Below are 16,760 nucleotides of genomic sequence, written 5' to 3' on the forward strand. Positions count from 1 at the left end.
ATAGATTCCCACAGCATAAAAACATAATCCACCTCCCAAAATGACACAGCCCCATGTGTGTCTGCATGCTTTCAATTGGACTATTCAATAAACATTAATCTATTGAATTTTCCCTTTTTATGTCCCATAATTTCTTCAGTTTATCTGTAAGGATTTATTAAGTACTTGGTGAATTCCAGACATATTGTATCCACATTTTTCAGGTATAAAACTCTCTTGAAGAAAGAAGTAGAGCCCGGCTGGGCGTGGCTCAGCTGTTAAGCATCGACCTAGGATCCAGGAGATCTCAGCTCGATTCCCAGTCAGGACACATGCCTGGGTTGTAGGCTCGATCCCCAGTCGGGGGCATGCAGGAGGCAGCTGATCAGTGACTCTCTCATCACTGATGTTTCTGTCTCTCTCTCCCTCTCCCTTCCTCTCTCTCTGAAATCAATAAAGATATATTTTTAAAAAGGAAAAAAGAAAGAAGTAGTCTTGCCACTCACCCTTTTCGTAGACGGACGTTTAGAGGAGGCCAAGGCCATCTTCAGTTCACGTGTGAAGATGTGGAGCCCCCATGGCAGAAAGTCAGATGCATTCCAGTTGGTTCCTTCTCAGGCTTTCGTGGAGTTGGAGATGAACTTGAACCTCAAGGCTTAGCCAGAAGGTGAATATCAGAACAGGCAAGGAAACTGAAGTTGGTGGTGGAAAGATATGATCACCTTGGTTCCCCTCCCTCAGCTGCAGTCCTTCCTGGGGAGTCAGTCCAGCTGAACTACACCCTGAAGAAAGTGCTCAGTAGCAAGCTCATTGCCTTGGTTGCCAAAAGGAAAAATCTGCCTAAGCCAACATGAAAAGCTGTGCAAAATAACCAAAAGCATCCGCAGAGCCATAGCCTGACACCGAAGTATGACATAAGCCTTGAAGACTTGGTCTTCCCAAGTGAAATTGTGGGTGAGAGAATACGTGTGACGCTGGGCAGCAGTCAGCTTCCTGAATGGTGAGGATTATGCGAAGGGGAGGGGCGGTCATAGAGCAGATGCCTAGCTCCTAGCTTCCCAGGGCTGCCACACCAGGGTACCGCCAACTGGGTGGCTTAGAACAACAGAAATCGTCTCACAGTTCTGGTGGCCAGAGGTCTGACATCAAGGCGTCGGCAAGGCCGTGCTTTTCCTGAGACTTCAGGTAGCTCCTTCCTTGCCTGCTCTTGTTCCGGTGGTGACTGTCCATCCTGGGTTCCCGGGGCTTAGAGCTACATCTGTCTGAGCTCTGCCTCCGTCATCACATGGCTTCCACCTCTCAGGAGTTTATGTCTTCACATGGCATTCTCCTCCCTGTGCGTGCTTGTGTCTCTCTCTCTCTTTTTGTGGACGCCAATCATAGATCAGACATACGAGAAATGTGAAAGGGACTTCTTGAAACTAAAATGAGAGTACGAATTAGTAGCAGGAAAGCCTGAAAGTACAAATCTCACTGGTAAAGGTAAATATATAGTTAAATTCAGAGTAATCTAATGTTGTAAAGGTAGCGGATTAATCACTTATAAAGCTAGTATGAAGTGTAAAAGTAAAAATAATAAGATATGCCTGGCCGGCGTGGCTCAGCGGTTGAGCATCAACCTATGATCGAGCTCTTGGTTCGATTCCCAGTCAGGGCACAGGTCCCCGTTGTGGGCTCGATCCCCAGCAGGAGGTGTACAGGAGGCAGCCAATCAATGACTCTCTCTTACTATTGATGTCTCTATCTCTCTCTCCCTCTCCCTTCCTCTCTCTGAAATCAATAAAAAAATATTTTTTAAGAAAAGTAGTAAGACAAACTGTAACTATGAAACAAAGGAGGCCGATAAAACTCATCGTTAGGGATTGCGACATTACTATTAGAGTAGAGATAAATTTAATTAAACATTTAGGGTACCAATTATCATATTACTTATTTTATGAAGGAAAGACTTAGTGGCTTAAAACAACATGCATTTATAATCTTTAGTTTTTGTAGGTCAGACATCTGGGCGAGGCTTAGCTGGGTCTTCGGGTTCAGGATCACTCGGAAGGCTGCAGTGACCTCAAGGCTCCACTGGGGAGGGTCTGCTTCCATATTCACTCACGTGGTTATTAGTAGGAATCAGGTGCTCCTGGGTTGTTGGACTGAGGGCCTCAGCTCCTTGCTGGCTGTTGGCTGGACACCTTCCTTAGCTCCTTGCTATGTAGGCCTCTCCATGGGGTGGCTCACGGCATGGCGGCCTGCTTCCTTGAGAGCAAGCAGGGAAGAGAGGAAGACCAAACAAGCGGTCAGGAGTATAACTGCGCACAAACCTTATTTTCTTTAATTTGGCCTTTTATTTTGATTTTTTTACCCCTTTGATTCAAACTAGCCTCACCTAGTTCCCTGACTCACGCACCTCCCTCTCCCTTGCTTAATCATTAAGCCCTTGGGACAATGAGGTTCTGGTCAGCAAAGCCTAGGGTCTGCTGACCACAGGGAAAGAGTTTCTGTCAAATTAGAGGTAACATCTAGGCCTCAGTTGTGTTTCAGCCCCAGATTGACCCCCACCCACCTCATCCTTGTGAAACCATGGCTGACGTCAGGACCATATGCAAGGATCAACTACCCCCTGCCCTAGCACTGACCAATCAGTAAAGACTACCCTACCTCCCTTGACCCTACCTCCCTTAGTCACCATGATTAATGATTTTTCACCCTATATGACCCATCCTCTAGAAGCCATCCGGGAGCCAGATCTTTGAGCACGAGCTACCTGTGTGACTCGGCATGGTGCCATCTTCTTGATAAATTCCTACTTTCTTGGCTGCAAACCCTTGTTTCTGTCTTATCGGGCATCAATGCGTCCAGGCAAATGGATCTCTTCAGTCTGGTGACAGGAACCAGAATTGTTTTTGACAGCCCATCATTTTTGCTGTATTCTGTCTGGTAGAAGCAAGTCCCCAGGTCCAGCCCACACTCAAGGTGAGTGTTACACAGGGAACAAACACTAGGAGGCACTGGCACCACCACGTGGGGTAACCAGGGGCTGACTTTTTCAAAAGCAGCAATGTTTGCCAGGTAAATGTTTATATTCCGGTATTAAGGAGGGTGTACATGTTTTTTACCTCGCTAGCTTGTATGGAGTGTTATGCCACAAAAATTGAAAAGGTCTTTGAAAGTTGAAAAGATGATCTATGAAAAGGATATGGTGAGGGAGGGGGCAGATTGGAAAATAAAAACCAAGGACAAAGAGAAAAATGAGAAAAAATATTATACAAGGAAGGTGCAACAACATAAAGTAGAATTTCCACTTCCTCACTAAAATGTTCTCGAAAGATCCAGGAGACAGGACCAGGCAAATGAAACAGTTGCCATGATAAACAACTGCTTGTGTTGTAGGTGGCGGGAAAGGCACCGGGTATCTGACCTGAGACTGGACCTGGGTTCAGCAACCTCAGTACTTGAGTTCCAGCTAGGAAAGAATTCAGAGCAAGAGAACATTTATTTATAAAATCACAGAGGTAGCAGAAGTAATTCCTAGAGGAAATGGGCTTAGGAAACAAGTTATAGCAGTAAAGGAAGGGGCCTTGGGAGTGAGGAAGTTGTGGCTGGTTTTGTTGCTTTTCTGGGCCTGGAGCTGAACTACAACTGAGGCCTAGATGCTATCTCTAGGGAGGAAAGGTCAGGGAGTCCAAACTGCATGACCGGCAGTATGCTAGCGGAGGAAAGGCCACCCTGGGGGCGAGGTCCCACCCTACAATTGTCCCTGCTGGGCACCTGGGGCTTTCCGCCCTGGTGGCCTTCTGTACCTGACCCATTGTCCTTGCTCTGCCCATGTCTGCCTAACTGCCTACCACACTTAAAAACAACAGAGTTCTAATACATTTGACTGACCCCATCTACCATAATACTTGCTAAGGGGACAAAGTAATACCTAATACCTGAATGTGCTTTTTAAGGAACTTCTCTAGAGACAATTGGCAAAGACTTCATTATATTTCAAGTGAGCAAACTATATTCAAAGACTTTGTTTTCTTTTTCAAGATTTTTTTTTGGTCTTTATTGATTTTATTATTATTTTTTAATCCTTACCCAAGGATATTTTTTCCATTGCTTTTCAGAGGGAGTGAAAGGGGGCAGAGAGAGAGAGAGAAAAACATCGATGTGAGAGAGACACACCTATTGGTTATCTCCTGCATGTGCCCGACTGCGGCCAGGGAATGAATGAGCCTGCAACCGAGGTACATGCCCTTGGCCAGAATCAAACCCGGGACACTTCAGTCCTCAGGCCAATTGTCTAATCATTGAACCAAACAAGCTAGGGCTATTTTTTTTTTAAATTAAATTTATTGGGGTGACAACTGTTAATATGAACATATAGGTTTCAAGTGTGGGTTTCTATGTTACATGATCTGTATATTGCTCTGTGTGCCCACCACCCAAAGTCATATCTTCTCTCATCACCGTATATTATTTATTGATTTTAAGGAGAGAGGAAGGGAGAGGGGCATATAGAAACATCCACAAGAGAAAGAGAGAGAGACATCCATCGGCTGCCTCCTGCAACTCCCCCTACTGGGGATAGAGCCCCAAACCCCAGGCATGTGCCCTGACTGGTATAGAACCAGGGACCTCTTGGTTCATAGGTCCACAGTCAGTCTCTGAGCCACATCAGCTGGGCTAGGACTTTGTATTCTTTTAAAATCTTTTTATTTTTTTAATTGATTTCAGAGAGAGGAAGGAAGAGGGGGAGAGAAAGAGAGAGAGATAGAAACATCAATGATGAGAGAGTCACTGATCGGCTGCCTCCTGCACACCTGGGACTGGGGATCCAGCCCGCAACCCCGGCATGTGCCCTGACCGGGAATCGAACCATGATGTCCTGGATCCTAGGCCGACGCTCAACCACTGAGCCACACCCAGCCGGGCAGGACTTTGTTTTCTTAAAAGGAGGAATCTCAAGGGGGTAAGAAAAATCACAACAATGGGGGAAATACTTTAGACTAGGCTCTTTGCTAGTTTGGCAGGCCTGGTGGTCTGGCTCCAGCCTGTCTCGGGCCCCCCTCCTATTGCTCACTGCCCAGCACATCCTGCTGCAGCCACACTGGCCTCTGTCAGTCAGGACAGGCCAGCGCCTCCTCAGACCTCACTTCATTCAGTTCCCTGCTCAAACTCCACCTTCCCAGAACTGCCCTCACTGCTGCATATAACAGCATAGACCGGGCTTTTATTTTTCTTCATAATAGCAGTTATCACTTTCCGAAATTATGCCTTTATTTTTAAAATCTGTTTATTGCCTGATTCCTCCCACTGAGATAAAAGCTCTACGAATTAAAGGTCTTTAGCTCATTGCTCTAGGACCTGGAAAAGCAAGCCATTGCCTCTTGTCAATAGTGTCGTGGAGCGAATGAAAGAGGAAATATAGTACACTTACTATATTTGAAACCCATAAAAAACATGTCAGCAGCAAATGCAGAACAAAAAGGGCTAAACATGCAAAGAAAAAGCAATTTGCTAGAACTGTGCTAATACGCATTTATGCGTAATGGGGAATTTTTATATTTGTTTATAACACGTAATTCATTTTTTTAAAATCCTGAAAGACTCCAATGAGCTAACGTATTTGGAAAGAGTTAGGACAATCTGTACATCTTCCCGCACAGAGGCTCCTTTCTCCCCCGATGCGCGCTGACTCCTGCGGAGTCTCCTCCAGGAGGCTGGGCTCACCCTCCCTCTTTTATAAAAATGTATTCTTGTCGCTATTCGATTGGCTGGCCCTCCGAGGAGCCCCATTCTCATTGGCCCCGACACCAGGCCATCACTGCTGGACTCAGGCACTCCATTGGTCTGCTGCCGGCGATCCGGCTGGAGGAGTTCCCTGATGACGTCAAGGGTCCCGTCCGCTCACATTCCAAAGCCTGGGCCCGGACTTTCCCCGCCCCCTCCCGCCTTTGGGGGCGGGACGTGCGGAGGAGAGACTTCTGATTGGACAGAGCGGGCGAGGCGAGTCTCCCACTGGTCACTGCCCTGGAGGGAGGTGGAGCCGTAGGTGGGTCCTGGGGCCGTAGGTGGGTCCTGCAGCCGAGCTGAGGAGCCCTGGGGAGTCTCGAAGTTTGTGTCTGGAGCCGCTGAGCAAAGTGGGCTTGTTGAGAAGGGACTTTCTTGGGATGAGAGCTGTTCTCCCGCCTTCATTTTGGACGCACACCCTGTTTTAACCCCTTCAGCCTTCGGCCCGATCCCTCGACTGCCTGTCTCCCCCGGGGCTTTTCAGGTCTCCGAGGACACCGGACGGGAGCCCTCGGCAGGTCTCTCCGCGGGGCAGCGGGGAGCGAGCGTGCCCTCGCTCAGTGCACAGCACGCCCCCACGCCCGCCCGCCGGCCCGCGAGCGGAGCCGGAGCTCGGCCCACATGGAGGTGCTGGAGAGCGGGGAGCAGGGCGCCCTGCAGTGGGACCGCAAGCTGAGCGAGCTGTCGGAGCCCGGCGACCCCGAGGCTCTCCTGTACCACACGGTGAGCGCCCGCGGGGCGGGGAGGGCGGCGCGAGGGGCGCGCTGTCAGCGGGGGCCGCGGGGCACCGGGAGCCGGGATGGGGCGTTTGGGAAGAGGCGAGCGCAGCATGGGGGCATCGGGAGAGGCGTGCTGCTTCTCCCTGAATAGGTGCCGCTGGGGGCCGGCCCTGTACACTCTCAGTGGTAGCGGTGCCACTGTTGCTGTAGCGATTTGTACCCCTCGCCCCCAGGCTTTGTCACACCTGGGATGCCGTTTCCTGTGGCCGTCGGTGCTGTGAAGCGGGAGGGGCCAAGGTGTTTTGAGAATAATAGGCCTCTGTTCCAGTTAGGTTTTTGTGGGAAGGGTTTTAAAATCTAGACTAAACAAAGTAGCATTTTCTTTCCTTCGCTGTCATGTTCTCTTTTCCTTTACTTATTGGTATTTCAGCAAGTACGCCCGTGTGTGTGTGCGTGTGTGTGTGCATGCCTGTGTGTGTGTCTGTGTGTGCATGTGTGTGTGTGTCTCTGTGTGTGTGTGTATGCATGTGTGTCCGTGTGCATGCCTGTGTGTTTGTCTCTGTGTGTGTTGGAAAGGCCCCTTCGCATTAGGACGAAAATTGCTTTATTTGGCTCCTTTGAGTGTACAGCCAAGAACTCTGCTTCCCCCCCATCCTTCAGAGGAAAGATGGGCAGAGGAGTGTGGAAAGTCTGAGGCAGTGGCATGTTTCCGAAAGTCTTTGGAGAAGGTGGGACAGCTCACCAGTTCCTTCAGTTTTATGTCTCAGAGACCCCTTTGGGGATTAAGCTGTCACCGGGCAGAGACATTTCTTTGGAAGTGTTCCATTTCATTTTTTTTTTTTTTGGTATTAAATTTGCAAAATGAAATTTTTTTCCCAGCAGCCAGCGCCGATTAATGACTTTTTGTGAGGCCTTTGTTTCTTTTTTATAAACAAAGAAGTTTGTGTGTGTGTGTGTGTGTTTGTGTGTGTCTGTGTGAGAGAGAGAGAGAGAGAAAACACTAACGAGATAACGAGAGGCTTGGTTGTTTCCCCTTCATGATTCTTTTAATGGGGTCAGTGCCAGGATATTTGAAACTTTTGCAAAATGGCCTGCAGGCTCCACCTCTTTGACCTTTGCCTCTGTCTGACGTTATTTTGGGAAAAGGGATGAGGGCCTCCCTATGATTCCCACCAAAGCATTTGTGGGGGCTGAGAATGGCTTGTTTAAAAAATGCAGAGTGCAGGGCTGGGAGGGCTGGCAGTTCATGCCGGGGCACAAGCCAGATGTGGAGTGTGATCTGCCAGGCTCTGCTCACTGAGCTTGTCCCGAGGAGACCGCGTGGGCCGCATTTGGATTGGGGGCCCAGATGTGCTTCCTGTCGTCAGTACAGAACTTAGAGCACGTTGGCCCTCAAAAATCTTCTGATAATTGGATGCTCCAGATGTTTCTCCTGACATGGGCTGTGTTTTAACCATGTGCGGAGGGCAGCTCTTCTCTTTTGTTCTTAGACACACTGAAAAATGTCTCATCCAGCAGCTGTAATGTCACAGCTTTGGGGTTGTCTTTGAGCTGGGGGGATGAATTATGCACAGGCGTCCACATTTCCTTTATGGGGCCCTGTGACTGGCACTTGTGAGATCACAGGCCTGGGTTTGAGATGGTGCCTGTGACAGTGACATTCACTCCAGGCAGAACCTCTTGGGCCGGCTCTAACATTCTCGTGCACTGTTTCATGGATACATTCAAGCCTTACGGTCCTTTTGGTATTAAGGGCTTGATTTTTCTATGTCATTGTCATGAAGCAGTGATGTGTGATTATTTTTCTCCCGATTTTATTTTTTAAGTGACTTTATGTTCACCACATAGGGACGCGTCTCTCTTCTGGGCAGCTCACTCATATAAAATGACACGATTGCCTCAAGTCTTTGCCAACAAACTGTGTATACGAATTAGTGTTGTAAGAGGTACTGGATTCAGCAGCACGGACAACTGGATGAGATTCCTTCGAAACTAAGGGGCGTTTGGCAGAGATGTGAAAATAGATAACTTCCTCATCTGTTTCTTGAACTCCGTTGGGTATCTCATTGCCAAGCTGGTTATTACTGCCACTTGTCCATAATGTGGAATGGACTGACCTCCAGGTAGAAAAAGGATGGCCCGAGTGTGCATTGATTCAAAGGCTTATTTATTCTTTTAATGAACGGTTATTGAATGTCTTCTGTGTGCCAAATACTGTTCTAAATGGCTGTGATACATCAGTAAATAAAAAACAGGCAAAAATTCCTGCCCTTGAGAAGCTTACAGTCTAGTGTGTGTGTGTGTGAGTGTTTGTGTGTGTAGGGAAAGATAAACAAATGACAAATGTAATAAGTAAGTGAATTAGCACGTTAGACAGTGTAAGTGCTATGGAAAAAGTAGAAGTAGAGCCAGGTGAGGGAGACGAAGGAAGAGCAAAATAGGTTATTGAACTGAGTGATCAGTAAGCCTCAGATACCAGTGGATCTGAACCAAGGCTTGATGTGGGGGGAGAACATTAACAAGTTGAAAAGCCAGAGCAAAGGTGTTACGGTGGGGGGAGAAATGTCTGGCATGAGCCTATGGCAACATCATTTTCTGTTTCAGATTCCCCCCACTTTGGTCAGTTATTTTCCTTGTACGTGCAGGTAGCTTCTGAGACACAGTGCTTGTGTTTGGAATGACCTAGTAGAACTTTCCAGTTGAGTGAGTGGATTGGGCGTTACACAGGGATAGGACAGTCTGCAGGAAGGGCAAGGCACAGATGTAAGTGGGAAAGGGGTAAGACGTGCTAACGGCTACCACCTGTTGAGTATTTATTATCTGAAAGGGAGGGCTGCCTGCGCAGCCCCCCAGGCCCCCGCCCTTGGTGTGATGCTGTGCTGTCACCATCCTTAGTAGTTTCTGAACAACTTTCCGTTTTTGCATTGGGTCGCACAGATCATGTAGCTCGTCCTACTATAAGGCATTGTAGTTCGTGCTTTTCAAAAAATTATACCATTGAACCCACTTAATGACCCAATGAAAGAGTCATTTTTATGATTTTCATTTTCCAATTAAGAAAACAGAGGCTTAATGAGCTTAAGCGACTTGGCAAAAGGTCCCATAGCTAATTATTGACAGAGCCGGGATTTCAATTCAAGTCTGCCTGCCTCCAAAGCCCAAGTTCTTGCTCACCGCTCCGTATGAATGAAGGATCCAGAGTTAACCAGAAAGAACAGTCAGAGGGTGGGAGAAGGTGACTGTGCAGTCAGAACCTGCTGAGCCCCGAGGCAGCTAATGTTTAACTGAGGTGGCGGTGCCAGTCACCAAGCCTTCCTAGCGTGATCGCTCTGTTTGCTCTAAATAGGGATTTAGCTACCACATGCATGATTGCTAATGCTCTGTTTTAGCAAACCTGTCACCTACCAGATTTTAAAAGCAGGAGGTTTAAGTTGCCTGAGGCTAGGATTTTAAGGTCTCTCAAGGGCCTTCTGTGTGAGCCATCAGGAGCAATGCTTTCCTCATTAGTTTAGTTATGAAGACTTCTTGGTCCTGAATGACAAAGGCTCAAAAGTCTACAAAATAGTGAAGCACAGAACAGAGCGAATGTGGACTTGCTTGTTAGATCCTGAATTATTAGGGTTTTGGGCTCCCTCTTGAAACTTAAAAAATAGCTCCTCTACAGATGATGAAATATTATTTTAAATCAGAACTTCTGTGAAATTGACTTGGGGGGCTAGAGGTCAAGAGAGGGAGGGAGGGAGAAAGCTATTTCCACTCAATCCCTTTGTACTGTTCTAATTTTTACCTCCTGAATGTATATAGAAAATGAAAAATGACAATTTAAAGGCACTGCATAAAACTGGACTAGAGGCAAGTTTAGCCTGAGTTAATTTGAGGGTAGAGGGGGATCTGGTGTGGTATTAACGTTCAACACCTCAACACCACTCCAGTTGGGGAGGCCTTGGGTGTAGAATAGAGAGACAGGAGTGCTTGGTGGGAGAGGGCCCTCAGGGTGGAGGATTACCAGTGTGTTTGTGTATGATAAACTTTGTGATCTTGGTACCTTATTTTATTTTATTTTTGGTAACTTTCTTATATCTCAGTTTAGCAATGAGGAAAACAGGAATTTTTATCAATTATTGCAATGGTTTTATTTTATTTTTAAAAGTATACAACAGGAACTACCAAGTCTTTGCAAAGATAACTACAGTTCTGCTTGTTTTAAGTGCAAAATTCCTATAAATCCAGTTCTTTGTAAAATAACTTAGTGGTTATGCTACTTAAATTTTGCATCCAATTGGATCTTAAAGTGAAATGACTGATCCCAGCCAGTGCTACGTGGGGAGTTAAGGGGATGGTCAACCTGCCTGGTGTCCGGATGTGAAAGCCATCTGGTTTCCACATCTGTCACTGATTGCCAGGATGGAGGTGGTTGATCTCACTGGCTGGTGGTTTCCCCTTCCTCCCCGCCGGCCTAGAGATGGGTAGGGCTCCAGGGGACACTGAAGCTTGTGGTTTGTTGTCTGTCTCCTGTTGTCCTTGTGGCTTGAGGATATCATTACTTCTGGTCACCTGACCTCCACAGACTGAATAAAGGTAATGATTTCCAGTAGGAGACAAAACTGTGGAATATAATTTGTCTTAAAGGCCCTCAATTCACCTTTTTTCACCTTCATCTCTTTTGTGTTTCCCTTGTTTCTTGGACGCCAGGTGCTCACTGTAATAATGTTCTCTTTCCAACTTCCCCTCTTAAATTTCCTCTCAGGAAAGTTTTGATAAGCTTACAGTATTTAATAAATAATTCAGCTCAAAAGGATGAATTTCCAAGTGGAGCATTTAAGGCAAGTCAGGTAACAGGGAAGAAATATTTGAGGAATTGGGAGGGGGAGCCCTCACTACCCCTCTACTATTCCATCCATGTGGCTGATATCCATAAGGTAGCATTGCAAATGTGTTGCTTATTTATCTGTGATCTAAAGGATTTTTATTGGCTTGGTGAAAAATCTTTGACCCGTTATAGTATTGTCTCTGAAATTGTTCTCATGATGTTAACATGAATTGGGAGAAGGTGGACTTGGGCACAGTCCTGAAAGATGAGAGTATGGTACTTGCGTTCTTTCTTGACAGATCCATGAGTGATAATATTCTATGCAGCTCTGATGTGAAGTTCTTGCAGGAGAAACAAGTCATTGCATCTAGAGTAATAATGGAATTAAATTACAATGCTTGCAGCTGCAAGTAACTGAAAACTGCTTCAGATCGCTAATATAATAAGTAAATTATTATGTCATGTTGCAGGAGGCCTAGAAGTATAGCTGCTTATTTAGCTGATTCAGCAACTCCTCAGTGTCATCATGGATCAGATTCCATCTCTATGCAGATTTCATCTTGAGGTTACTCCTACCCATATAAGTTACAGGTGTTCAGTTCAAAATGACAATATCCAGAGGAAGAGAGGTTGTATCTTCTTTGTGTTCCTTCTTTAGGATAGAAGAAACTTTTTTCAGAAGCCTACCAGCTGATTTCTCTTTGAGCTTTCCTGACAAGGATTGGATCATATGACCATTTCTAAATCAATGGCTGGAAAGGGATTTATATGATTGGCTTAGATTAGTTACCTAATCTAAGGATGGAGGAGCTATTGTAGGCTCAATTGGATGACATTTGTAATGACTGTTAGTAAAATAGTCTGAGTTGGCAGTGTTTTTTTTTGTGTGTGTGTTTTTAACTAAAAGATGTATCTGTTTAACCAATGGCTGGTTTTATCACAAAGATGGATGAGCAAATAGAAAATATTTTAAAATCCACAATTAGCCTTGGGAGCAAAAGATTAAACCAAACACTGTGCCACTCACTTGCAAAGCTCTAAGAACATTCTGTAACTGTGCAAATAGTGCCCAATGAAGGAAGACCATAGAGACATCAATAGTCCCTGAAATGCATGCAAAGTTTATCATGGAGGGAGTACCACTGTGCCCCAACTCACTAAAGAAGAAATCTAGAATTAACTATATTATCTGAACTCTGAGCATCAGAGGAAAATAATCACGGCTGAAGGTAACTAGCTGAGCGTGTTATCATGCTTACCATGCAAGACAGGAATGTCTTGTACTGTTCGAGGTTCACACAAGCTCACATCAGCAGGTGGACAGCTGAATGTCAGTTTCCAAAGTTGTTTTTCCAGTTGCATGTGGCTATTTGAATATTGATAAGGGTGTGCCTATTTGCAGCATGGCTCTGAACTGTCTGCCGACTGTCTTGGGAACATGGCCCTAGGTCTTGCTGGGCAGTTGGTAGGGTAAAAGGTGTCTGTGAATGATTTTATGAATGAGGGAGTAGTGCCCACATTCCCTGCCTCTGTAGAGTTAGAATTGAAAGAAAATGATGAGACTCAGCATCTTTGTGTCAACCTTGAGCCTGTTCCTCCATCTCCCTGCTCCCCAAGCACTCTCAGGCTCTTTCAAATGAAGTTCCAAGTGACCTCAAGTTTTCCCTGAGTGGAACCGTCCAGGTCATTCACGAGGCACAAAATAGGTGATGACATGTGTTATCTACGGAGAATCTGAAGCCCAGAGCAATAAAGAGGTTTGCTCAGCTGGAACACAAGCTCTTCTAGGACAGGAGGCATGACTTTGCCTTTCCTGTGTTCCCACAATGCTCAACCGAGCACAGGACGCTCAGGGATGCCTCATCACTGCTTGATGCACTTTCAGTAGAGTGAGGCAGTCTTGGAGAATGGATAAGCTCGGTGGCCTCTTTCCTTCAAATAGCTTTTAAACTCTGCATTCTTGTGAATGCTTCTTGCAGTTCTGAAATTTTAGTATAAAATGACTTGGGTAATTCCGTGTCAGTATCTTTCCTTGTTTAGTTGAGAGAACAAGATGCGGGTGGGGGGCTGGAATAACAGTCCCAGGTCTCCACTAGGGTAGTGTCGAAGGCAGCGTTGCTTGCTTTCGAGCCGGGCAGATTAGGTATCCAAGGGCCACGGGTTCTGTTGCTTACTGCCAGCTTTGCTCAAGCAAGTGGTCAGTAGCTATGGCCTTCATTTCCTCACTTTCTACTCACTCCTGCATCCTGTGTTTTCTGGTTCCTACACTGTTAGAGGTCTTCCAGCTTCTCCCTAACTGCTAAATCCAGTCTTCTCTTTGTCTTTGCCTGCTTCGCCGCATGGAAATATTTGGCGATGTTGACTGCCAGGTCATCTTGTAACCCGTTATTACTTTGGCTTCCATGACTTTCTGGTGGGTTTAGTTTTCCCTCCTTCACTGGCTTCCTTACCAACCTGTTAAAATGTGAGCATTCGGTACTTGGCCTTCTGTTCTCTCTGTGCGCTCCCCTGGGCTCCTCTATCAGCTTGAATACAGATGGTTCTCAGATCTCTGTATCTGTCATTTTCAATTCATGGATAGTGGGAGATCTTTGGAGTATGACCCAAGATCCTTCTGGGGCCTCATTAACTTCAGAACAGCTCTGGCTGGGTAACCCTTGAAACTTCATGGTGTGTTACGCAGACTAAGAAGAGCTGTGGTACACTTTGATCCCCCTTATCACTGCACCCCATTTATCTCGGGGAATGTTTAATGACTCAGCTCTCCTGTGGTGTAAACCTGCGAGAAGCTCACGGGTCATTACTGGGACACAGCTGTTTCTAGAGTCAGTGTCACCCCTCAGATGCAGGTTGTGTTTTGTCTGGGCTTGTGCTTATTTTTCAGCTGGGGAAACCTGCTGTGTGGTTCCCCAGTGGGATGTCTAACTTTTTTCCAGGACTGGGAAGGTCAAAGCAAAAGTCAGACGTAACTTCTTAGATCATGAACCATATATTCCTCTGGTGTGCCAGCTGCTGTCGAGCTCAGTCACAATGGCCTTGCGCCAAAGTGTGTGCTTTCGACTTGCTCTTTTCTGGAGTAATTTTTTTATTTAAACTTTACTGACATTACTTTCAATTTTTTTTTTTTTTTTTTTTTTTAAGAATTGAGATGGGTTACTCTGAGCCACCCAAATTTCTATACCTGCTCCTTGTTAGTGGCTCTTGGAAGAGAGGTTTTCTTTGGAGCATAAACATTTTGATGTGCGAGCTCATTAGAGTACAAGCTACTTCCTGTCCCTGGTCTCAGTGTCCCCATCTGTAAAATGACACAGTCCCAGTGGCTCCTTTTCACCCCACAGTTCCTTCCCGAGTGTCATGCTCCTATCCTGGAAAGTCTCTCACCTTTAAAAAATGGGCGATTTAAAACAACAAGAGTCAGTTGCTCGCCTGTTTCAGTGGGGCAACTCATTTGGCAGGTGTAGTTTTGCATTTCGCAGCTTCTGTTTTCTGACTTAAAACCTTGCCTCAGTAAAATCCAGACAAAATAAAGAATGGAAAAACAGAGAGGCAGAGAGGTAGGAAACATTTTTAACACCAGAAAAAAAAAATCTCTCTTCAGACTTCTTGGCAAATAAGAGGAGTCTGGGGGGGGGAAAGTCTACAAACAGTTTCCTAGTTGTCTGAGTGGAAAATCCTGGTTTTGAACATTTCATATCTTGGAAATGTCTGAATAGTTTTTGTTTAAAGGGAAAAATGCCTTTTGGCTGAGAAAGAACCTGCAGGATTCAAACTGATAGGGCGATGTTTTTAGAAAACTTGGAGGATGTAAGGCTTTGTGATGAAGGCTTCTCACTGGCTAATTGTGTTAAACAGAAATTTAAGTCCATGTTTACCAGTCCCAGGGTTTTAAAGCTTCAACCTTTAACTCCTGCCGCCTTCTCGCTTCCTGTCTGTGCATCCTGGGGAAGCATCTCCCACAGCTGGTCTTTCCTCCAATTTGAGAAACTTAATGAACTGCTTTTCCAAACCTGTACATGGTCAAGGCAGCAGGATATACATTCTTGACCTTGTGGCTCTCCCAGTGCAGTGGGAAGGAAGACATGTAAACAAGTCGTTAAATTACAACCATTAAATACCTGGTGTACATTTCACATTAGAACTGTATTCAAAGTATTGCTGGAGCAGAGAATGGAATAACAGTTCCGAAGGAGAGGAAGAGCTGGGGAATAATTCACAAAGGAGGTGATATTTGCAGTGGGTCTTGAAGTATAAATAGGAGTTTTCCAGGAGGTGGGAACAGCAGATACTGAGTAGGAAGGCGTAAAACATCTTGGTTGAGTCTGGAAATCCCAAATAGTTTTATGTAGTTAGAGAGTAGGGTGCTGTGTGGGGAGTGTTGGGAGACAGGACAAGATCGTAAGTGGTTTGCATGCTTTGTTAACTATTTGGATATTCTTTTGTGGACAGTGAGTTGGAAGACTTTTAACGAGAGAGGGACAGGAGAAGAAATGTGCTTTAGAAAGGAAACCCTACTGGTTATCAAGGATGGGTTGGAGGGCAGAATTAATGGCTGCAAGATAACCTGCTGGCTGTTTCATCTATGAAGTAGAACGAGATGCCATGAAAGCCTGAACCAGACGGGGAGGACCACGTGGATTCAAGAAAGGGTTAAGAGCTAGACTTGGAAACTTGGAGGATGATAGAGGGGTACGGGGAGGCTTCCTGTTTTCTGACGCCCTGTTTTCTGACGCGGTGACCGAGCTGATGGTGCTGCCATTGACCTAGAAGGGGACTATTTGGAGGAGCAGTGAGTTTGGTGGGAAAGATACTGAGTTCAGTTTTGGACATGGTGATTCTGATGTGTTCATGGAACATTCAGGTACCTAAAAGGCACCTGGAAATTTGGGCCTGGAGTTCTGGAGAAAGGCCTGGACGGGAGATGTAGATTTGGGTGTTACGAGCTGAATAGAGGGTAAGGGAAGCTAATATCTCATGTAAGACTGTCCTGGGAGGTCAGGCTGAGAGCGAGGAGTGTGACAGAAAGGCTGACGATGGAGCCCTGGGGGACACTTGGGGGGGTAGCAGGGGCAGAGGGCTCTGCAGATGGAACTCAGGAAGAAACAGCAGGGAAGTGTGGAGAAAGTCCAGGCCAGTGTGTCGCCTGTCGCGGGATCCAGCAGTGGGAAGAGTCGCTGCAGGGTGGTCTAGGTCAAGGGCTGAGTGTGCTCTCCGGCCGCCCGCAGGCCCTGCAAGCTCTTGCGCGCGCCGTGCAGGGCAGTGCCCGCGTCTCGGCCACACGGGCTCCCTGCGGTCTGTGCCCGTGGCATGCCGTGTGGCGTTGTGCCTAGGCATCGGGGACCTTGCTCCAGGAGAGAGGAGAAGCTGCAGAAGGCAGGAGCTGAGAAATATGCTGGCGGGGAGCATGCATGGCACTGCCTCTTTCGTTGCACTCTTGTGGGGGATTAAAACCAATCCTCCAAACTGCCCTCGGAAGCCGTCGCTGT

General features: G+C 46.4%; 1 protein-coding gene across 1 annotated transcript in view; it reads left to right on the forward strand.

Moving 5' to 3' along the window:
- The first annotated feature begins 6,054 nt into the window (after positions 1 to 6,054).
- Positions 6,055 to 16,760, forward strand: part of CREB3L2 (cAMP responsive element binding protein 3 like 2) — a 102,311-nt gene continuing 91,605 nt past the window's right edge. The window contains exon 1 of the mRNA XM_016221921.2: positions 6,055 to 6,471. Coding sequence (XP_016077407.1) covers positions 6,370 to 6,471 — 102 coding nt within the window. The 5' untranslated portion in view covers positions 6,055 to 6,369. The remainder of the gene's footprint in view (positions 6,472 to 16,760) is intronic.

This window comes from Miniopterus natalensis, chromosome 10, assembly GCF_054644295.1.
Source record: "Miniopterus natalensis isolate mMinNat1 chromosome 10, mMinNat1.hap1, whole genome shotgun sequence".
In the NCBI taxonomy this organism is placed as follows: Eukaryota; Metazoa; Chordata; class Mammalia; order Chiroptera; family Miniopteridae; genus Miniopterus; species Miniopterus natalensis.